Raw genomic sequence first — 24302 nt, forward strand, 5'->3', positions numbered from 1 at the left:
AAAAAAATAAGTTTTAACATCGTCTTATTAATATGATTATTTAAAAATTGATGTCGTTAAGCATTTACAACATCGATTTTCAAATAATCGATGTTGTAAGTGTTTTGACGATATCGGTTTTTAAATAATCAATGTTAACCGCTCGATTTAGTGCGATTTTAACATCGGTTATTTTAAAACCGATGTCGTCTAAGCACTTACATCATCAATTTTAAAATAACCGATGTTAATATATAAACTCTTTTTCTTTAACTATTTATATATTTTTAAAAAATCATATATTGAGTCGTTAATTATATTTTAATTAAAAGAATATAATAACTAATAAACAATAACAAATTCAAAAGGTAAGCATTTAAAAATTAAACTAAATTTTTAAAATAAATTTTGTAATTTTAATTTTATTATTTCATGATTATCATTTAAATATAACACACATTTATATTAATTATTGCATATTAGTTCATTTGAAAATAAAATAAAAAAACTGTTTTTAATAGTAGAACTTAACTTTTATAGAATTTTTATAGAATGTTGGCAAAAACAATTATATCATCAAACAATTAAAATTTATTATTAATATATTTTATTTAATTATTATCAAAATAAAAAATTTATCATACAAAAACATTTATACAGACAATGTATATATTATTTATTATTAAAATGTCTAATAAATATTTAAAAAGTATATTTTATGAGATACTTGTCACCATTCAATATATAAATATTAAATCATCATTCTATTTTAAAATCTCTACAAACTTATACCTACGGGTACTTTTACTTATGGATATAAATAACTGTAGATTAAATATATATAATTTATTATTTTTAAAAATTATATTTTTTATTGATGTAAATATGTTTTGATTTTAATTTTAACATGCATAAATAATTATTAAGATTATTTATTTAATTTATTATTTTATAGAAAAATATAAAATTTGTAACTTAGTTATAATATTTTATTTATTTAAATAATTTATTTCAATGAAAAAAAAATTCCATAAAAATATTTTCAAAAACATATGCTAACTAACCCCTCTACGTGTAGCCTCCTTTCATATTTTATATTTTATTTATTATATGAAAATTAAAAAAGAATAAGTTATACTTTGGTAAATCCCTAACGAGTCAAAATCATTCTAATTAATTAGGGAAATGGATAAAGTTTTTTAAAAAATGATCATAAATGATATTTTTTAAATTACAAAAATAGATAAGTTATACTTTGTTATACAATTTCATAATAAAGAAATCTTATATCTAAATACATTTTTGCTTTTTATTTGCTTAAAATGTTTTTCTTCTTCTAAAAACTGAAATAGTATGTTAAATTATGATTTTAGTTTTTTATTTTATTTTTTCTAATGAAATATATATTAAAATATGATATTTAAATAACTATAAAAATATTATTTGCTGATATATAGTTAATATTAAGAGGATAGTTAATTTTGGGCCCAGCCAGTTTTGATTGAAGACATGATAATAGGTGCGTGTAGTAACATTTCCATTTCATTTGGAGAGACACAGTAGTTAGTAGTGAGTAGTGAGAGGGAGGAAGCAGAAGTGAAGCGATGAATGCCCCAAATCGTTATGAGTGTTTTGTCGTCCTTGAAGGCACCAAAAAGTAACTATCTATTCTCTCGATCTTCAATTCTTATCTTCTCCTTCTTCCATTTTTTTCACTTTCTCATTCTTTTTTTTCCTTTCAATTTCGGATAAAAAAACAGGGTTTCTTATGAGAGGGACACGAAGATCATCAATGTGGCGTCCTTCACCATCGAGAGAGAGGAGCACACTATCAGCAACATCCTCCACATGTACCCCCGTTCTACTTCCTCCTTGCTCTCACTTCCCAATGTCACCGCAAAACCCTAACTTTTCTTTGTTTTTGATGTTCTTCAGGCAGCTGAACAGAGACCCCAATGTCTTGTTTGCCGGATACAAGCTTCCTCATCCTCTTCAATACAAAATTATTGTCAGGGTTTGCGATATGGATGCTATGTTCTCTTCTATTTTTTCTGGAGATTGTGCACCTTATAGCCCCGCTAAGTTTTTATACAAGTTTGTATATGGTGATGGCGTGTAAGTTTGTGATTGAATAAATGTAGGTATAGTTTTTTTAAATCCTAATATAGGGTTTAAGTTTCATTAATTACAATCTTGTTTTGGAAAGTTTATCTGTTTGATTAGTTATTATTAGGGTTTTGTTTCAGTTGGTGGTAGCACGCAACAAACCTTGCCACTTATGAACAACAGGATGCACATGAGTTTTTCATTTCCATGCTTGATCGAATCCATGAGAAGGTGGAGAAGGTTAGGCGTAAGCACATAGTGAAGGTAATATGTTCCGACAGTGACACTGATATATTCTTTTCACCTTCTTTGAAGTGCCTGCTTGTTATTGTTATAGTTATAATTTTTGGTTGGGTTTAGTTTCAATTTTGTGGCATGAAGGGATTTTTTTTGTATTAAACCACTTATTCTAATGTCTTCTTAATATTCAATTTAAACAGAATATCAAAATAAAATTAAAGCTTGTGAGGAATGTTGAAACTTCTGACCCTGTGTGCTAATAGAATCTTTAAGCTGGCTTGATTTGGTTTATACAACAAATTATTTTTTGGATAAATTCAAGTCTTCCATCCTTCCTTGCTTAACATTGGTTTTGTAGTTTTTGTCTAACTTCAGTGGAAGCTGTTGTGGCTTCTTTGTGTCTTTCACTCAAATTTTTAACTAGTGTTTATTTATGTGTATTTTAGTCATGGTTCATAGGGCTAAGGTACTATCTTTTAAAAAATATAGGGAATATTGGAACACAAGTCTTTTTGTCCTCTTATTGCCGTCAAGGACACTACTAGAATTATGCTATCTAAGTCGGTTATGCAGAACCGCCTTAGATAGTGGCGCGATGACAAACTTATAATTATGAAAGCTGAGAATAATTTTTTACAATGTAAATTTTAAGGCGGTTATAAATAACCGTCTTAGTAACTTGCTGGGTGGCATTTTTGTAAATATATGAAAAAAATTCAAAGACGGGTTTGGACCAAAGCCGCCTTTGTTTTATTTCCCTCAAATTAGGGATTACAGCCATCCCTTTCCACTGTTGACCCAGCGTCTAATGCTGTGTTCAAAGACAACTCCAGCGTCCCCTTTGGTCTTCACTAAGCCCTGTTGAAGAGAACTTTGTGACCCATCATCACTAAGCCCTGTCGAAGAGAACTCTGTGACCATCACTAAGCCCTGTTCAAGGTGTGTCGTGCCGCGGTCGTATCGCACGAACTGGTAAGTACCCATGCCCTAGTGTTGCTTGCTTGAAAATGTGTAATGAATGACATTGTCAAGACACGGTTTTTGTTTCGCTGGTAGGTAGGGGCTTTTATTTTGCCTTTATCGATTAGCAACACATGAACGAAGGGCAGCTTGCTTGCGGCTTCAACATCTGCCAACCAAACCCTTAGTCATCTAGGATTTAAAGGTACCGCATGTTCTTATTTTGAACCACATGTTTATGGTTTTATATTAACATATTAATACTATTAATTAATAATAATACAATGTTTTGTTGTATGTCCCTTTTCTTTTGTCCTTCCTCTTCAACTTCTTCACCACCGTTTGAGGGTTCATTTTTCTTCTATTTTATGTTGTTTATGAGAGGAAGGGCTTCTCTGAGAGGAGAGGAACGAGTAGGGACTGCACAAGAGGAATAAGAGGTATTCGATTGATTGGAAAAGGTGTTGGTGTTGGTGTTTGAATATGAAAGAGGGTAAGAACAGAGTAGGCTTGATTGAGAAGTAAAAGAATTAATGGGTTTCATCATCTGGTTACATTTTATTTTCAGGGACTAAAGTGACTGCTTAAAACTTAAATATTGCTTTACATTTTGTAAACAATTGTGAATACTAATAATTAAAAAGAAGCACATTAATGGGTTTTATCATCTGGTTTGCTGGTTTTTTTTTAAAAAAAAAACATTACCCAATCAAAAAGTCATTGGATTTGTACAGGTCAGGTTGGGTTCGACCCCAAACAACTCTTGAATCTGAACCAGTTTGTTTGGTTGTTTGGATTTAGTTGGTTCAGGTTCATGGGTTACGTGAACTGAGAACACCCTTACTCTTTTAAGTTTCAAAAGCTGTATTTTGTATATTGTATCCTGTCTTGTCTGTGAAACAGACATGATAAAAGACATTAAATTTATTTTCACGAATTTGTACAAATCATACATGTTATAATTATAGTGAAATATAACTTAAAATTCCTTTCTTGAATGGTTTTAGTCCCTACATATCTCTCTTTTATCATATATTTATTTTTCTAAACTCTGCATCAATCTTCTCATATTTTCTTATTTACCCAAGCTATTGTCATATTGAAATGTTCATCTGATTCATCTAACAAATTTATGTTTGTAAATTGTCTTTCACAGTTTAACTAATATGCTCTCTGTCTATGACCAGATCGAGACTTTATGGTTTTGTCATATGCTTTGCTGCTGGATTAACTTGTACGCTATTGGTAAGTTTGACATTATGATTTTTCTCTTTAGATAAGTGAAGCTTATATGCTAGTTCTTCAGTTCAGTGTATAATCTTAATCTTAAGCTGTCTTGAATCTTTCTTTAAATATGACCACACCCAATACTAATAGATAGCCCAATGGCTCCTACACTACCAGTGTGGGCTCATGTATGTACCTTATATCCCTGTGAATGTGATTGTTGAGAATGTTTCTATGTCTAGTATAATTATAACCTAAGACCAATGAAGTCTCAACACAAGGCAGCAACCTTGCTATTGTGATTTTGTTCATCATTAGATTGCATTATTGTGATTTTTTAAAAACTATCGAACAATTATTGATACTTCCAACTAAGCACTGATGCCACAGAATTCTCCGAATAGATATAGAGCATAAGAAATATGCTCCTATGCTTTTGGCTTTTTTGACTTAAATCAACAATCGGAGTAGAATAGATGGAAAGAATTACATATTTATAATATGAGGATAATGAACAAATCTCATAATGGTGTCTCTCACCTTTTTTTAATTTTATGTAAAATTGTTGGAAATATAGTTCTTTCCACTGCCTTTCTGAAAACTTAACTTACAACTGTTACTCTTTCTACTTTAATGTAGAATATTGGCAGACAAGAATAAGCACTAATAAATGGCATTTCCTCTCCTGTTACAGTCTATGCTTGTTTTCTTCAAACCAATCAAGTTTGTGATAGCATTCACTCTTGGTAATTTGCTTTCACTTGGAAGGTATGTTCTGTTTTACAGCTGTATAATTATATTGTGATGCTGACTTCCTTGTGTTTTGCAATTTAATGTATTAGAAACAAGGATAAATTTAAATGGTCTCTAGTTCACTGGATTCCATTCACAGATTTCAAATATTCCGCTGTTGTCAGTAATGGACAATGTTCCTTTACTGTTTAAATCAGTGAACACAGCACTAATCATATGAGCCTCAAATGAGTACTTATGCCATAAGGCTCTCACACCCAGTAGGATATTCTATTAGATTGTGCTCTCTTTGTGGGCTTTTGTTCTAACCTAGGTTACATGAATGACCAACACCACGACCATAATTTATCATTTTATAGCCGTCTGACTAAAGTAACTAAAATTTCAATTGAAAATGTGTAAATCAAAAGTGTAACGATTGCGTCTACTGCATTTTAGTGCGATAAGTGTTGATAATGATGCAGCATCAATGTTTATTAATTATAAGCATTTATCAGAGCTTAGTTACCTAGTAGCAGAGATGAGTTAGGATTGAATTAGTTGTGTGATTTAGATTGTTTGAGGTTAATTATATGCTCAATTTTCATTATCACTTATTTACCAAGAAAAAAAAAAGTAAATTAGGGAGCTTTGTGGGTAGGGGTGGGAATAGGCTAGGCCGGACTACAGGGGTCTACGACCTGGCCTACATAAAGCCTGACCTGGCGTGGCCTATTTAATTAAAAGGCTAGACTCAGACTTTTTTAAAAGCCTATTAAATTAAATAGGTCAAGCTTAGGCTTATTAAAAAGCCTTATAAGTATATATATATATATATATATATATATTATTTTTTGGGTACAATTAATATTATTTTTTAAAAAACTAGCATATTTCATTCCTATAATTAAGTAAAATTTTAATTACAAGGTGTGAGTCATGTGTTCCTTTATATTTCTCATTATTTTTATTAGTTTTCCTATTTCTGTTAACAGTTCCTTTTTCTATTCCTATTAGGTTTTCTTTTTCTTTTATTACGTTCATGTATTCTAGAGCAAGTAAAAATCATATCCTATCATATCCTATTACATTTCTATACAAAAATCATATCCTATTAAGTTCCTATACAAAAATCATATCCTTTTTCTATCAGGTTTTTTTTTTTTTTTAACTTTCCTATTACGTTCCTAAGCAACCAAAAATCATATCCTTTTCCCTTCAAGCTTTTTGATAGAGGTAATTAACATTATGTGTAGTCCACCGAGGTAATGCTCTAATTTTCTCTCATTTCCTTATAATGTTTCCTTTTCCTATTACGTTTCTCTCTGTTGAAGTAAAATAGAGAACACAACAAACAAAAATTACAGAGCAAACAAGAATCGTATCCTTTTCACTTCAAGCTTTGATAAAGGTAAAACTTCAAATAGGATGAAGATGTAGGCTTTAGTTTTTGGTTGTAATAATTAATATGTTGGTTTGATAGACTTGGATGATATTACCTCAAGTATGAGATTTTCTTTTGTTTTAGATTATTTTATATCATTTGGTGATTTTTGTTTATATTATTAATATATTTTTAGGACTACCAACTAAATTAACGTTAGATTAAAAATTAAGGCAAACTATATATTAAGGCATTCTTTAGCCTATTATAGAAGGTGTGTTTTTTTTTTTTTGGTAAAAACAATTAGGAATATTAAAGATTTAATGTGAAGAAGACTTTTAAATAAGCTTTTAAATAGACTACCAGGTCAGGCTAAGCTTTTAAAAAGGCCAGACCGAGCCAAAATAAAAGCCTTTGATAGACTATAGGCTAGGCGCGACTCAGACCTCAAAAATTAATCGTAGACTAGACTCAGGAATGTTAATGACACTAATGCAATTGCAGTTCACTCTCTTTTATTGATTATAAAATCAAGAGTGAAATTAATTAAATAATGAGTGAGCCCCGTAAAATTGTGGTTAATGACACCAAAGTACAATAGTACAAAGAACTTGTTATCATAAATTACAAACAGGAATGTTAATGACACTAATGCAATTGCAGTTCACTCTCTTTTATTGATTATAAAATCAAGAGTGAAATTAATTAAATAATGAGTGAGCCCCGTAAAATTGTGGTTTTTAATAAATTTAGTCAATAATAGAATTTTTAAGAGTATTAAAATTGTGATTCGGGACCATTTCCCAGCTAATCTGTGATACGTAGTTACTTTTTTCAGTTGACCAAAAAAATGCCAATATAGTTTAGCTTAGTATATTTTTAGTTTGGGTAAAATTTTCAGTTTTCAGTTAAACTCAATTATACCCAGTATTTTTAAGCATTAAGTAGGACTTTTATTGTCATTTCCTAATGCTTAGGCTTAAAGTTGAAATCGGCACACTCTCCTTTCTCGTCTCACTTTGGAGCAACAATAGAGACTACTTAAAGATGCAAGTTCCTAAATTTCCCATTATACTTTCCTATAATTCATTTTTTTCTTTATCTCTCCCCTACTAAAACACTTATTTCATCTCATTCATCTATCTTTTTTTATTTCTTTCTTAGTTGTAAGAAAAATTATACCAAAAAAATATCGTATAAATAGATTTTTTTAATACAAATATCCAATAAATGATTGAGTACTCAAACTTCTCTGGTCTACTTGTGTTCCTGATCCCCTGCTTATGAACCAAGGACTACTTGTATAGGATTCGTGTTGAACAAACCGTCAAACCAAATAGTGTATGAACGTTAGGCTGACTTGGCTTCTCGTGTGCTACCCAAAATAGCAAGTGGAAGCACACCTTGTATGGTTGGGGACGCCGTGGCTACTATTGGGTTAATGTTAATTTGTAGTCCAGAATGAAAATTGCCTTTCACGCTAAGTTTTGATATGATAGCCATTTCCCGTGAAAAGGACACGGACGTTGCAAGCTAGATAGTAACCCTAGTTTTACTGAAATTAATTAACGTAAGCTAAATATTAAATACAATGAAAACCTTCTTTTTTCTAACTATATAAGAGAGAGTAAGGGGATTTAAAATCTAAGCTTTGATTACTAGAGAAGAATATAGATCCTTGATATTGACCACTGAATAGATCCAAACTGTTTTTTAAAACTTTTTTTCAATTCAAAGACAACCACCTCAATAAGTATTTGACAATTTGGTAATGAAAGTTTTACATATCCCCTACAAAGAGAAATAATTTGCAAGGGGATTTAAAATCTAATCTTTACAAGAGAAGTTTATAGATCGATCCTTAGTAGCTCAACTTATCAATTTGCTTTCATCCGTCTGTCCCAACTTTTTGAAATAAATGTCGTGTTGCTATCCTTATATTTCAATTCAATCAATGATCTTAAATTCCTTTTCTTTTTTCACCTTTTATAGTATGCACTTAAATTAGTACACATAAACAACCAAATGAAGTCTGTATCTGTCAGATCAAGTAAATTAAAGTTGTAGAAGCAAAGCTTCATGATGAATCAAGAGTGATTCAAAGATGTTTTGATGATAACAAATATGATAACAAAAGATGATGATAAAGGTGATGACAAAAAGCTCAAAGGTCAATCAAAGGATGAGTTCAAGATGTTCAAGAAAGAATCAAGAACAATTCAAGACTCAAGAGGAAAAGTTGAAGAACACTTCAAGATTCAAGAAGAAGGATGAATTCAAGAATCAAGATTCAAGGATCAAGCTTCAAGAATCAAGATCAAGATTCAAGACTCAAGAATCAAGAGAAGACTTAATCAAGATAAGTATGAAAAGGATTTTTCAAAAACTGAGTAGCACATGAATTTTTCACAAAACATGTTTACCAAAGAGTTTTTACTCTCTGGTAATCGATTACCAGATTGTTGTAATCGATTACCAGTAGCAAAATTGTTTTGAAAAAGTTTTCAAATTGAATTTAAAACGTTCCAATTAATTTCAAAAAGCTGTAATCGATTACAATGTTTTGGTAATCGATTACCAGTGCCTTTGAACGTTGAAATTTAAATTCAAATGTGAAGAGTCACATCCTTTCACATAAAAGCCTTATGTAATCGATTACACTGATTTGTTAATCGATTACCAGTGATTGTTTCTGAATAAATCAAAAGATGTAACTCTTCAAAAGGTTTTTGACTTTTTCAAATTGGTTTTAAGTTTTTCTAAAAGTTATAACTCTTCTAAATGGTCTTCTTGACCAGACATGAAGAGTCTATAAAAGCAAGACTTTGTTTTGCATTTTCATTCATATTCATCATCTCTTTCATTCATTCTATCAATCAATCTTTTCCAATTCATTCTTTACACAAGCAAGTTTTCCACATTGATTTCTAAGTCTCTTTGAACTTCTTCTTCTTCTTCTTTGTGCCAAAAGCTTTCCAAAGTTTTTCTGGTTTTCTAAACCTTGAAAACTTGTGCTATTCATCTTTTCATTCTTTTCTCCTTTTGCCAAAAAGAATTCGCCAAGAACTAACCGCCTGAATTCTTTTTGTGTCTCTCTTCTCCCTTTTCCAAAATAACAAAGGACTAACCGCCTGAATTCTTTTGTGTCTCCCTTTTCCCTTATCAAAGAATTCAAAACGACATAGTCTGAGAATTCTTTTGATTCTTTCCTTTCCCTTATACAAAAGTATTCAAAGGACTAACCGCCTGAGAATTCTTTTGTATCCCCATTCACAAAGTATCAAAGGATTAACCGCCTGAGATCTTTGTCTTAACACATTGAAGGGTACATCCTTTATGGTACAAGTAGAGGGTACATCTACTTGGGTTTGACTAAGAACAAGAGAGGGTACATCTCTTGTGGATCAGTTCTAGTGGAGGGTACATCCACTAGGGTTTCAAAGAGAACAAGGGAGGGTACATCCCTTGTGGATCTTTGCTTGTAAAAGGATTTTTACAAGGTTGAAAGAAATCTCAAGGACTGCAGGTCGCTTGGGGACTTGATGTAGGCACAGGTTGTTGCCGAACCAGTATAAAAACTCTTGTGTGTTTGTCTCCTTCTTCCCTACTCTTTTAATTTCCGTTGTGCATTTAATTTCTGCTTTTACTTTCTATTAAGTTTCTCTTCTACTCCTCATTCTCTTAACAATTTAGTAAAAGCCTTAGAAGAGTAATTTTTTAATTAGTAAAGGTTTAGGAATAATTAATTCAACCCCCCCTTCTTAATTATTCTGAGGCCACTCGATCCAACAAAAGTGTTTTGAACCATATGGGTAAATTTAAGGTAAAAGAACTAAAAACGGAAGCATATGTGTGTGTGGAACCACATACTCAAGAAATTACCCCCCTGCAAACCAATTAGAGAAGTTAAAAGCTTCAGGGAAAGCCAAAGATAGAATCATTGATTAGACAATTGCTGGTTGTTTCCCCAAGAGATAGATATAGATGTTGCACCACTTCCATGTACACATACATACACATCTACACAAAAGAAAGGAGAGATAGAGAGAACATTCTGTTATTTTTTTTTTTTGCTTTTTCTCTTGCCTCAATAAACAAATAGATGTTGTTTTATATACTTACCTAGCTACATCCAGCATTTGCTTGGTTGGGCGTGTTTAGTGTTTCTTACATTTGCACGCATACTTATATCCATTGTTCATACTAACACTAGCTCATCACTTGAATGTTTACATATTTCAGCATGGTACATTATTTCAGGTTCTGGTATCCTTGGTCTACCGCTTCCTAGTTGCTTAACCTCACTGTTGTGTAGAAGATTGTACCAACCTTTTTACTTGGTAAGATCATAACATACTTTTTTGGTACAATTGAGACTTCATTGTCAAACTAAAGCCTTTTTCTGTAGTGATATTGATAATCAGGGCATATTAGAGTAGGAGGGCCGTTGTAGCATGTTTGCACGAGTACTTGTAATAAAAATATTGAGTTATTTTGTCTTTAATGAACATGTATTAAGCATTCGTCTTCAACAGCTTGAGGGAAATCAGAGTGAAATATAGTTATAAAGGGCTGCTGTCCTATAAACCAAAAAGGTGTATATAATTTAGTTTGATGTGGAGACCCATGAAAGACAGCAAGAGAGACAAAATTAACTTCTGCTGCCTCACAGACCTTGTCTTCAAATAATGTTTAATTGACTTTCAATTCCTGCTGTCTGTTGTACAGTGTGGCTGCCTGAGACAGATAAAAAATAGGAGATATTTTATCAATAAATATTGAAGCTATCCCCATCTCACTGTCAAACAAATTTTGTCTCCAAGAGAAATTCCATTCCCACCCATTTTCAAAGAAAGAGCCCATATCTGCCACAATGTGTAGTCTTTGGGAAGAAATTTGATATAATTCTGGAAATTGATCTTTAAAAGGTATCCCACCATCAACCTAAGAATCTTCCCAGAAAAGAATCTGATCTCCCCTACCTACCTTCCAAGTAAACTGATTAGAGACATCAACCATACTCTGATGTTGATTAATAGACCTTAGGTCAGACCACCATTGAGAGAAATACTGCTTTTACAAGAAAATTGTGATTTGTAGTAGCCGTATAAGAAAACATTAAGTTCTAGCCTCTACACATGCATAAGAATTATTAGTTTATACTGTGATGAGAAATTGCATCATGCCATCCATGTCATACAACAACATACTAATAAGTTCTACAAAAGTCTTAGTTATACTCAGTTGTAATCACTTTAACCCAAAAATCATTTTTCTGCTGTAATGACAGGTTGTTGAATTGAATAATAAAGTATATTTGGGACGTCGTGTTTGATTTTTTATTGCTAAAGGCTAGGAAAGGGTGAATATACCTCCAATAGAAGGTAATGTACATAGTTATTGAATCTGTGCAATTGCTTTGCCTCTGGTCACTGTTTGTCGACTAAAACTCCACTTTTTCAGCAATTTATATTTTTTAAATTGTACATTTTACTAGCCACAGTGGTTTTTTTACTAGCACTGGTGTAGTTCATGGATAAGCTTTGCATAGATAGAAGAAAGACTGAGTAAGAGAAAAAAAGAGACACGTTAGAAAACTGTAATCGGACACCCTTCAATGTATAATGATCCTCATATTTTTATAACAAGGTTAATAGAGTAGAGCATAAGAAGACTTCCCCTTAAGCTGAAGCCTTAATAGAAAGAGACCATGTACATTAGAACTTTCTTTTGGGTAGCCTTTTGCAGCTTCAAAGTGGCTGTGCTGTGGCTGCAGCCACTTTGATATCTGCTAATTTATCAGACTCCTTAACCTTATGAAGTAAGGATTCAAACTCCTCCCTTGAAATTGTAATTCTTGCACCAGGTTCAGAAGGTGATGAATGAGAATGACTAGTTCTCATAGATAAGACCTTAATCTGATCAACAACACTTGCCTCTTCTGCATTAGCTGCTTCCACTTCTTCCAGTGCTACTCTAAGCTTTGTGTCTACATCTTGTAACACAAGTTTAGTCACTGCAGCTTCCATCTTCAATTTTGCAGTGTCATTCTTCATATGTTCTATTTCCCTCTTTGCATTTTTAGTAAACAAAACAATTGTTTCAATTTCAAGACCATTTCCTCTTATGCTCCTGTAGCTTTACATTTTGCTGCCAAGTAGGCTTCATGTTCAAACTCGCTTTTTTAGAGTTGTACCTACAGATTCTCAACAATGGATTCAGTTTTGGGATTCTTTTTCCTTCAATTTAGAGTGACATGTCTGAAATAGTCGAAGTTCGATGTCTTTTTCAAGAACCAGTTCCCTGTTCTTCCGATTCAGTTGCCCACCTTGTTGAAGAACCAGTTTCTCATGCACCATGTCCACATACAAGGACCTTCAAAGCTTCACATTCATCAGCAAATCCCTTGAAGATAAGCTGTGTGGATTCAGGGCACCAAATTAGTATGCTCTTCGCTGGACTTTTTAACAGACAAAACAATGTAGTTCACATTAAGGGAGTTGCAACTTGTAATCATTAACAGACTTACCAGAAGTTCATCAACTAGGTGTTTCAAGAAGATAAGAGAAGACCATTTTTTGTCAAGTCTAACCAGTTCTGTAATGCTTTAAGAGTGTCAAAACTTTGTCAACTCTAACCATTCATCACAACACATTGTAACTTTGCTGTGCATCCAAAAATAAATATGAAATTGGAGCAACCCCTTTGTTGACCATCAACTTGTCAATCTTTGCATCCTCTTCGAGATTGTCATCCCTATAATGAATCTGAATGCTAAAATTCTAGTAAACCTGCAAAACCTTCTTAGTTCTCATAGGCTTGACATGAACCCGCATCAAACAATTGAACGTAATCCCATTAGGATCCCACCGTGCATCAATCATGTGCGATACAACATCATGAGGTCACATAATTTTTTCGCACCAGCAAAAAAAAATCATTTACAATACTATAACTATGAAAATTAGGTTAAATTCCAACCATCTTCATATCACTATACACTTCTTCAGCCTAACAAAATTCAGGAATCATTCTTCAGTTTTGCGTTTGACTTCCATTACATAGTCCACCCGTATTTATTTATTTAATGCCTTTTAGAGGTTACCAAGTTGTATGGGGGTTTGTTTTGTTATTTGGAAACTCAGTTTCAATCAGTTCACATTAAGAGATACCATTGTATAGAGCATTTATTGTCCAATTATTTTCCCTAATATGCAGGTAAGGAACCAACCTGAAACAATAGTTTTAAGATGGAATGTAACATTAAGAAAAGATATGATGAATAATATTATAGCATGCCAAAATTGGGGAACGGTACGTTCAACTATATCATCAAAATAACTTTTAACAAAATGACACCAATTGCAATTTCATGGATATTCTGCTAATTCCTAATTCCATAAACAATATAGGATTGCTACCAGACGAAACATAAGCAATAGATTATAGCAATTTTACTAATTCTGCACCTAAAGATAAATTGATAAAAGTTAAGTAGAAGGCTGATGACTACTTATTATTCAATTACCTATATTTTTCACTCAAGGGTATTAATCCATATGTCAGAATTCAGTCAAAATGCATAGTGCACTAACTTATCAGGTCAAAGTCTATATCGTTGACAGTTAGGGAAGGACTTAAATTGTGGTCATGGTCACAATCTTGTCACAATTCTTGATAATGCAGGGAATTATATTGGTTGTGGTCATTGACACCCCAAAAACCTTGATGTTGCAACCAAAATCATAGGCATGAAGCCTAAGGAGTTAACTACTGTTACTCGAGACAGTTCAATATAGCTCTAAGTCACGAGAGTCTTATGCAGAGTCAAGAAACCCAAAACCAACAATAACAACATGGAGAACAAAAGAATGATAGAAAATAAAATTAAACAAAGTAGTTGCAGAAAAGGGATTTCTCTTCATGTAGGTGTTGATGGGAAAATGGGAAGTGAACTCATTGGGGCTCACAAAAACTTTCCTGAATGCTAAAATTCTAGTAAACTTGCAAAACCTTATCAGTTCTCGCAGGATTGACATGAACCTGCATCAAACAATTGAACATAATCCCATTAGGATCCCACCCTGCATCGATCATGTGCGATACAACATCATGAGGTCGCATAATTTTTTCGCACCAGTAAAAAAAAATCATTGACAATACTATAACTATGAACATTAGGTTAAATTCCAACCATCTTCATATCACTAAACACCTCTTCAGCCTAACAAAATTATGGAATCATTCTTCAGTTTTGCGTTTCACTTCCATTACATAGTCCACCCGTATTTATTTATTTAATGCCTTTTAGAGGTTACCAAGTTGTATGGGGGTTTGTTTTGTTATTTGGAAAGTCATTTTCAATCAGTTCACATTTAGAATAATTCGAAAGAGTGGAATTGCATGATTTCAATCAGTTCACAGTAGAATAACTCAGTTTGAATCAGTTCACTCCCTTTTTGGAAATGTTTTAATACAACAATAGTATTCCTCATGCTTTTAAGACATTGTTTGTTCTTAATTTCCTTCATTTAACAATGAATACTTTATTTGTATGCATTGTCACATTTATGTCGTTATTTATTATATTGTTGGTTCACATGAAACTATTGTGTAGTACTACATTGAGCGAGCCATAGTTCTCCGTTTGAGGTTCAATACAACGATTAATACGGATAGTTTGGATTAATTGTTGTATTGAATCTTGAATTGTCCGTTTGGATAGTTTGGAAAGACTGTTTTTTTACTTCATTTTCACTAAAAATTTAACTATGTTGTGTTATTTTTAACTACATTTCGGGCACTGCATCTTGCTTTGTTCTCCGGGTGCATACATGATCGGGGTGAATTGTGGTCACCGCTTTCATGTTGTGTACTTGGAGACCAAAGCGAAATGTTGCCGAAATGTAGTTAAAAATAACACAACATAGTTAACTTTTTAGTCAAAATGAAGTAAAAAAATGTTTTCCTGAATAGGGTAGGGTCACACCTTTGGTTTAATAAAAGAGAGGTTTGCATGCATATCGAATAATCTATCTCGTCTGATAGTACACCAAAGATGGATCGGCGTTGGATGAAAACAGCACGCATAACTGAAGAGTACGAAAATGGGGTTGAAGGTTTCTTAAAATTTGCTAAAGATAATGCACCCGACAATGGTGGACTATACTTTTGTCCTTGTGTTAAATGTTTGAATGGGCGACGACAATGTGCGGATGACATTAGAACACACCTTATCTATTATGGTATCTGTCCTACTTATACAAAATGGATATGGCATAGTGAGTTACCAGAAATGTCATCAACCTCTCCAACTGCTCCAGTTGATGAACAAGGTGGCGATCATATAGAAGACATGCTATGTGATCTTGGACAAGAGGGTTTTAGGAAAGCAAATGCACCGTATTATGACACCTTAGATAATGATTCAAAGATTCCATTGTTTATTGGATGCACTAAGTGCACACGGTTATCAGGGGTGCTAGCTCTGGTCAATTTGAAAGCAAGATTTGGGTGGAGTGACAAAAGCTTCAATGAATTACTGTTGTTATTGAAGAATATGCTTCCGGGAGATAACACGTTACCGAAGACTCATTACGAGGAAAAGAAGATATTATGTCCTGTTGGAATGGAATACCAAAAAATACATGCTTGTCGTAATGATTGCATTTTGTATAGACATGAGTTTGCTTATTTGCGCAACTGCCCTACATGTGGGGTGTCATGCTACAAAGTGGGTTCTGGTGCTTACAGTGAAGCTGCATCCACATACATTGATCGGCCAACAAAAGTGTGTTGGTATCTTCCAGTAATATCGAGGTTTAAGCGATTGTTTGCTAATGCAGAAGATGCGAAGCACCTAACATGACATGTTGATGGCAGGACCAAAGATGGATTGCTCTGTCATCCTGCTGATTCTCCTCAATGGAAGAAAGTTGATCAATTGTATCCAGTGTTTGGCGAAGATCCCAGAAACCTAAGGGTTGGTCTTGTATCGGATGGAATGAATCCATTTTGAAGCTTAAGTTGCAATCATAGTTCGTGGCCTGTTTTGTTGATCATTTACAACCTACCTCCTTGGTTGTGCATCAAGCAGAAGTACATAATGATATCTATGATGATAGCTGGTCCAAGACAACCAGGAAATGACATTGATGTGTATCTTGCTCCCTTGATTGAAGACCTGACTCAATTGTGGGTAGAAGGGGTTGATGTGTACGATGGGAATGCTCATGAGTCCTTCAGGTTGCGAGCAATGATTTTCTGCACCATTAATGACTTTCTAGCATACAGGAATTTGAGTGGATATAGTGTGAAAGGCCACCTTGCTTATCCCATTTGTGAGAAAGACACAAGTTACATCCAATTAAAGCATGGCAAAAAGACTGTATATACAAGACACCGTAGATTTTTACAACCTTTTCACCCATACAGGCGACTGAAGAAAGCGTTTGATGGGACATCTGAGATTGACAGTACACCGATTCCTTTGTCAGGTGTTGAAGTTTTTGATCGTGTGAAGAACATTTGCAATATCTATGGGAAGACACAAAAAAAAAGATGGTGCTGCCAAACACGTTTGGAAGAAAAGGTTCATCTTCTTTGATCTGCCATACTGGTGCAATTTAGATGTGAGACATTGTTTAGATGTGATGCATATTGAGAAAAATGTCTGTGACAGTTTGGTTGGCACACTGCTTAACATAAAAGGGAAGACAAAAGATGGTTTGAAATGCCGGTAAGATTTAGTAAAAATGGGACTACGATAGCAGTTGCATCCTGTGTCAAAAGGCCTTCGAATGTATTTGCCGCCCGCATGTCATACAATGTCAACGTATGAGAAAAAAAGTTTTTGTCATTGTCTGAAAAATGTCAAAGTCCCACAAGGATACTCTTTAAATATCAAGAGCCTTGTATCAGTGGATGAAATGAAATTGGTAGGGTTGAAGTCCCATGATTGTCACGTTTTGATGCAACAATTATTGCCTGTTGCCATTCGTGGAATATTGCCTAATAAAGTTAGGGTTGCAATAACTCGATTGTGTTTTTTCTTCAATGCAATCTGCAACAAAGTGATTGACCCTAAATAGTTGGATGATTTGGAAAATGAGGCTGCCATTATCATTTGTCAGTTGGAGATGTACTTTCCCCCAGCTTCTTTTGACATAATGATTCACTTACTTGTTCATCTTGTTTGAGAAATACGGTTGTGCGGGATTGTATATCTGCAGTGGATGTATCCGGTTGAGCAGTACATGAAGGTGTTGAAAAGTTACACGAAGAATCAATATAGGCCAGAAGCAAGCATTGTTGAAAGGTACGTGGCAGAAGAAGCTATTGAGTTTTGCTCTGGTTACATCGAAGATGCATCACCTGTTGGTATTCCTGAAAGTCGTCATGAAGCTACACGACAAGGTAGGGGCACGCGAGGATTCAATGTTGTAACCATGGATCACCAACAACTATCACAAGCGCATTTGTATGTACTAAACAACACAGCTGAGGTAATACCATACATAGATGCTCACAAAGAATATGTGGCAGCTTCTCACCCAAACATGAATATGATGAGGGTGTTGCAAGAACACAATAGGAGTTTCATTAATTGGTTTAGAAATACAATATTTGCTAGCGACAGTGCTTCTAAGACATTATCATTGCTAGTTGTTGGGCCGAATCTTAATGTCCTCACTTGGAAGGGTTATGACATCAACAATTATTCCTTCTACACAAAGTCATAGGATGATAAAAGTATCGTGCAAAATAGTGGGGTCATGATTGATGCTCATTCAAACCACTTTAGTCGTGCATCGGATAACAATCCTATTCGAGCTTCCATGGCTTATTATGGAGTCATAACCGATATCTGGGAGCTAGACTATGGTGAATTTAGAGTGCTTGTTTTCAAGTGCTAATAGGTTAATGGAAATGTCAGAGTCCATCAAGACAAATTTGGTTTTACTTTGGTTGACCTTCAAAGGATTGGTTACAAGGACGAGCCTTTCATCATGGCAGCACAAGCAAGACAGGTGTTTTATGTTGAAGATCCTAGTGACTCAACATGGTCAGTTGTACTTCAAGGGAAAACAAGTGGTATCCCTTCCGATACTGACTAGGCAAACCTTGATGTTAACGAAATGCCTACGTTGGCACAACAAATGCCTTCAATAAATGCTGAAAATGACGATGATGATGTGTATGCAAATTGTATCGATCATGATGAAGGTTTATGGGAAAATATGCCAACTTAAATGCGGTAAATAAGACAATAATGTTAAACTTGTCAGTGGTTATTTTCTATTTAAAGTTTCTTCTCTTTCATTACACTTTGATACTTACACGTTGTTCTAATCAACATTTGCTTTGTTAATATTATTGCAGGACCCATGGCAACACCCCCAAGATCCCCTCCACCTCCTACATCCCCTCCACCTGCTGATTCACCAAGCGCAATCTCAAAACCGAAGACTCGACAAGCAACCAGGCTGAGGAAATTGACTGCAAGAACCTTGGATCAACCATGACCAATTGTGCACGTGAACCCCACTACTGGTAGAGGTTCTGGTCCAGAAAAAGATAAATTTCACAGTTACTTGGGGGTAGTGGCACGAGAGAAAATCCCTATTGTGCATTCATCTTGGAAAGTTGTCCCGGAATCACTTAAAAATATTGTATGGAATGACATTTTGGTAAGTGCGCTTAAATTAAAACTTTTATTTCATTTATGTCTCCTTTAGGCCAAATTGTCATTTTTATCATTAGTGTATGACAAACTATTTGTTATTTCAGGGAAAATTTGACATCCCGGAAGGAACTGCTGCCAAGAAAAAGGTCATGTCTACTGTTGCGACCAGATGGAGGCAATTTAAGTCCTCTCTGACCACTAGATATATATATGCTGAGAAACAAGGTGAAGATAACCCTGATACAGCTTCTAAGTATGGAATAGAGCAACAAATATGGGAGCAATTTGCAAAGAGTCGACAGACCCCAACTTGGCAAGTTTGAATTGAATTGATATTTCACAAGTTTTGTTAGTTAAATTTTGTTAACGTTATAACACAATGAATGGTTTTCGTTACTATGGACAAGGAATTCAGAAAAAAGCACAGGAGATCCAAAAATTCAATGACTCCCCTCACTTATTGTCTCGTGGAGGGTATGAACTTACGGAAAAAAAAATTGATGGATGAGAAAATGAAGACAAGACAAAGGCAAGCTGAGTATACAGAAAATACACCGATGGTTGTAGACCCTCCATCCCCAATTGCAAGACACGTTAAGTGGAAGATGGCTAGAACAAACAAATATGGCAAAATGACATCTGCAGTAGCTCAACAAATCTCTGACAAAATTGTAAGTGCAATTTAAGCCTTCTTGGAAAATTTAATAGGTAGATGGTATATCATTCAACTTTTCACTGATTTTTGGCTATTTATGACAGGATGAATTAGAAGAACAAAGCACACAAGGTACGTTTCTGCCACATGGCTGGAACGACATATTGAACACTGCGCTTGGCCGTGAAGAGCATCTTGGTCGTGTCCGTGTTGCTGGACATGGTGTCACCATTAGTACTTACTTTGGACAGTGTTCAAGTGCCTCTAATAGTTCTGCAGCAATAATAACCACAAATCAGTTGGTTCAAATCATAGGTAATCTCAAGCAAGAGTGGACGAAAGAGGTAGAAGATGCAAGCAAAAAGAAAATGGACATGATGCAAAAAGAGTTGGATGCAATCAAGACTGAGTTGTCACAGATGCAAATGCAACAGTCAGCCCCTGTACAATCGGCTAACCCCAATGTCTTGCTTGGACGTGTTAGCACCAAAGAAAGTTGTGCAGAAGCTATTGCAAATGTTGTTGCTGGGGACCCATCTGCAGTTGAGGAGAATACCATGGGGTTGTATGTTGTTCGTGGCGACAGTAAACAACTGGTGGCCTTAGGAAAGGTGTATCAACTTGGCAGCATGATACACAATGTTCCTTACACAGATGAAGTCGTGAGGGTTTCTGTGGTTATTGTTTATGATGGTGATGCAAGGGTCCCAATTCCCACGCCTGAGATTGAATACGTCAGGGAGGCCATGAACACATTCATTGGCTAGCCAACTAATCTTGTCAAACCTTTCTCCGCTGTAAGTAAAATGATTTTCCTTGTGGTTCCCCTAAATTAAATGGCATATTCCAATAATGGTTGCTCAATTAAATTTAATATTTATTTTATAAAACCATATAGGATTCCAATCAAAATGTAAGGAATCCAGAAGGACATGTTGATCGGTCAAATGCAGGTGTTGCAAAGGATCCACTTGGAGAAATCATGAAGATACTTTATGAAGTGTATATGAATCCAGTGGAACTCCCGTGGGAGGCTAGCCGATTTGGAATTCCAAATATAGATGCAAAACTTTACATCACACATGTTGATATGGCTGAAATAATATCAGGCCACAAGTGTTTAAACATTTCTATATTGCAGCTGTGGATGATGTAAGTCATTTAATTGCAACCTTTAACCCTAAATGTTATCATAAGCAACAAATTGTAAATGTCATACATTTGTGGTATAATGATTGTATTGTCTTTCAAATAGGTATTTGGATGAATGTGCTACAACCAGAGGTGATGGCTCAGTGTATGGCTTCCTTGAGCCTCAATCAATACACATTGGTAAGGAGGACCGTCAACAATGTCAACTTTATATTGAGACATAGGTGAAGGAATCACAACGACACTTGTACTTAGGAGCATACTTGCATCAGTAAGTTAAAATTATTTGTGGTATTTAACAAATCTTATGATTTCTAAACTTGCTAATTATAATCGTCAACTTCAGGTCACATAGGCGACTATTTGTTCTCTGTCCTAGGGAAAACATGGTTGTTTGGTTTTGTTCGTTGAGAAAGAAGCCTGATGTTACCATAAAAGCCATAATAAATAGGTACGAGTGTAAATGTACTTAAAGATAGGCGAGCTGTCATTGTTGTTGAATATGCAGGGTAAATGTTTGTTATAAGTAACATCGTATATAATTTTGTTTACTAGTGCAATGAAGACAATAACTAGTTCTTTGGAAGGCATGTCTCAGCAAGGTCCACCTCGATGGATATAAGCCAAGGTTAGATGGTCGTTTAGATGAACCCCTATGTAATTTTTAAAGGGTACAAGGTATAATAGTTATTTTCACTGATAAATATAGAGTCATGTTCAAAGTGAAGGGTACGAGTGTGGATACTATGTCATGCATTGGATATGGTGCATCGTTAGTGCCGATTTGAAGGATGACTGGAGCAAGGTATACATACAAAGTCTAATTTCAATTTTCACATTACTTGATATTTGTTTAATTACTAATAATGTCTTCCATTGTTAATTTTGTAGTGGTTCTCGGATGGATCAGCATTAGACGTGGAGGCCATGACAATAATTCGAAAGAATTGGGCAACTTACTTTTTAGCTATTAGAAATAATAGATGCTAAATATGATGTACATTATTATGAACGACTACATTTTCCTTTCATGACACCCTTTAGTGGTATATTTGATAGGATTGCTACTCGAACAAGACTTCCTATTAGGAAGGTGTATGAGAGAAGGAACCAAGCGTAGTTTCTAGATTGTTAGTTTTGTTAAGCGTTGAGTTGTGCCAGCTGTAAATCCTAAAGGATTAGTTAGAATGTGTAGTATAAATAAAGGAAGCTTAGTCATCAGAGGGGGTAGTTAGAAGGTGGTTTGGTTGCAACTGAATGGCATCTTGTAACTTCTATTCTCTTCAATTTCTTTTTCAGTTTCAATATTACACTCGTGGGAGAACTATTTCGACTCTCGCTCCTTCATCTATTTCTGAGTTTCTTCAGATTTCACTTTCAGTTCTAACATTGGTATCAGAGCACCGATCCGGTGCCCTAATTTTGCTTTCTTCTATTGCGCATTGCATGAAGACAAGAAGCATGGTGAGAGATTTGAGTGATTGGGAGCAGGAGCGTGAGGAATGGCGCACACGATTGGAGTTAGCAGAGGCACGCGCCAAACATACGGAGGATCAATTGGCTGTACTTGCTGCCAAGATTGATTCAAACGGCAGCGGTAATGTTCGCGGGGAAGAAGAGGAGACCAGCAGGTGCGATGGTAGAATCCTCCAATGAGAGTCAAAACTCAAAAATAGATGAAGGAGCGAGAGTCAAAATAGTTCTCCCATGAGTGTAATATTGAAACTGAAAAAGAAATTGAAGAGAATTGCAGTTACAAGATGCCAACCAAACCACCTTCTAACTACCCCCTCTGAAGACTAAGCTTCCCTTATTTATACTACACATTCTAACTAATCCTTTAGGATTTACAGCTGGAACAACTCCCTTATTTATACTACACATTCTAACTAATCCTTTAGGATTTACAGCTGGCACAGCTCAGCGCTTAACAGAACTAACAATCTAGAAACTACGCTTGGTTCCTTCTCTCATACATCTTCCTAATAGGAAGCCTTGTTCAAGTAACAATCCTATCAATCCTATCAATACCCCCCTAAAAGAACTACCTTGTCCTCAAGGGGAAAGGAAGGAAAAACCTCCAACATCTTGGAAGCTCGCTCCCAAGAGTTATTACAAGATGGCAAATGAGCCCATTTCACCAAAACCTCCATATTGCCTCCAACATTAGTCCTCAACTGCAGTATATCTTCTGGCTGTACAACTAATTCAAGCTCCTCAGTCAACATTGGTGGCAAAGTCTGAGGTGAATGCTGAGGTTTCAAAGCCTTCTTAAGCAATGAAACATGGAACACCAGATGAATTTTAGCTTCAAGGGGCAGATCTAACTTGTAAGCCACCTCCCCCACTCGACTTAGAATTTGAAAAGGACCATAATACCTAGGAGCCAATTTAGCATATGGTCTAGGAGCTAAGGATTTTAATTTGTAAGGCTGGAGTTTTAAGAAAACCCACTCCCCAACTGCAAAATTCACCAACCACCGGTGCTTATTTGCTTGTGTTCTCTTCTGGTCTTGAGATTTCAACAAGTTTTGTCGCAATTCCGCAAGCAAATCATCCCGTTGCTGGGCCAATTGATTTACATCATCCAACTTTGATGGAATGGTGCAGCTCTTAATCAACAATGGAGGATCTCGTCCATATAAAGCTTTAAAAGGTGTCATTCCAGCAGAGATATTGTAGTTACTGTTAAACTAGAACTCGGCCCAATGCAACCAATTCAACCAAGTCTTGGGCTTAGGGCTAGCAAAGCACCTAAGATAGGTCTCTAAGCACCGATTAGCAACTTCAGTTTGACCATCCATTTGGGGATGATGAGAATTGCTATGCTTAAGACTAGTTCCAACCAATTTAAACATCTCCCTCCAAAAACTGCTGAGAAAAATTGCATCCCTATCCGATATAATTGTAGAAGTAAATCCATGAAGCTTCACAACTTCCTTCACAAACAAAGCTGCTACCTCCTTAGCATTGTAAGGATGCCTAAGAGGAAAGAAGTGAACATGCTTTGTAAGTCTATCAATGACTACAAAGATTGTATCCTTGTCTCTAACTTGTGAAAGGCCACCAACAAAATCCATAGAGATGTCCTGCCACACTTGGCAAGGAATAGGCAAGGGTTGAAGTAGCCCAGCTGGAGATAAAGTGGAGTACTTGTTCCTTTGACACACATCACATTCTTC

General features: G+C 34.9%; 2 protein-coding genes across 12 annotated transcripts; both read left to right on the top strand.

The window, feature by feature from the left end:
* Window positions 1–1467: 1467 nt before the first annotated feature.
* Window positions 1468–19626, top strand: LOC114380431 (DNA-directed RNA polymerases II, IV and V subunit 11-like). 11 transcript variants are annotated; one of them, XM_028339487.1, is made up of 13 exons: window positions 1468–1636; window positions 1740–1829; window positions 1915–2094; window positions 2213–2349; window positions 2815–3297; window positions 3382–3490; window positions 3674–3778; window positions 4473–4530; window positions 5207–5280; window positions 10889–10968; window positions 11919–12012; window positions 19010–19317; window positions 19418–19626. In XM_028339487.1, exons 1-4 carry the CDS (start codon window positions 1584–1586, stop codon window positions 2259–2261), a joined length of 372 nt encoding a protein of 123 aa, XP_028195288.1. In that variant the 5' UTR covers window positions 1468–1583; the 3' UTR covers window positions 2262–2349; window positions 2815–3297; window positions 3382–3490; window positions 3674–3778; window positions 4473–4530; window positions 5207–5280; window positions 10889–10968; window positions 11919–12012; window positions 19010–19317; window positions 19418–19626. The 11 variants fall into 11 exon arrangements, with proteins under 11 accessions (XP_028195288.1, XP_028195289.1, XP_028195290.1 ...); XM_028339488.1 differs by having other exon boundaries at window positions 3094–3297; XM_028339489.1 differs by having other exon boundaries at window positions 3128–3297.
* Window positions 15687–16496, top strand: LOC114378698. Its single transcript, XM_028337338.1, has one exon. The coding sequence runs from the start codon at window positions 15687–15689 to the stop codon at window positions 16494–16496; it is 810 nt and encodes a 269-aa protein (XP_028193139.1).
* Window positions 19627–24302: the final 4676 nt, after the last annotated feature.

Source organism: Glycine soja, chromosome 12 (assembly GCF_004193775.1).
Source record: "Glycine soja cultivar W05 chromosome 12, ASM419377v2, whole genome shotgun sequence".
NCBI lineage: Eukaryota > Viridiplantae > Streptophyta > Magnoliopsida > Fabales > Fabaceae > Glycine > Glycine soja.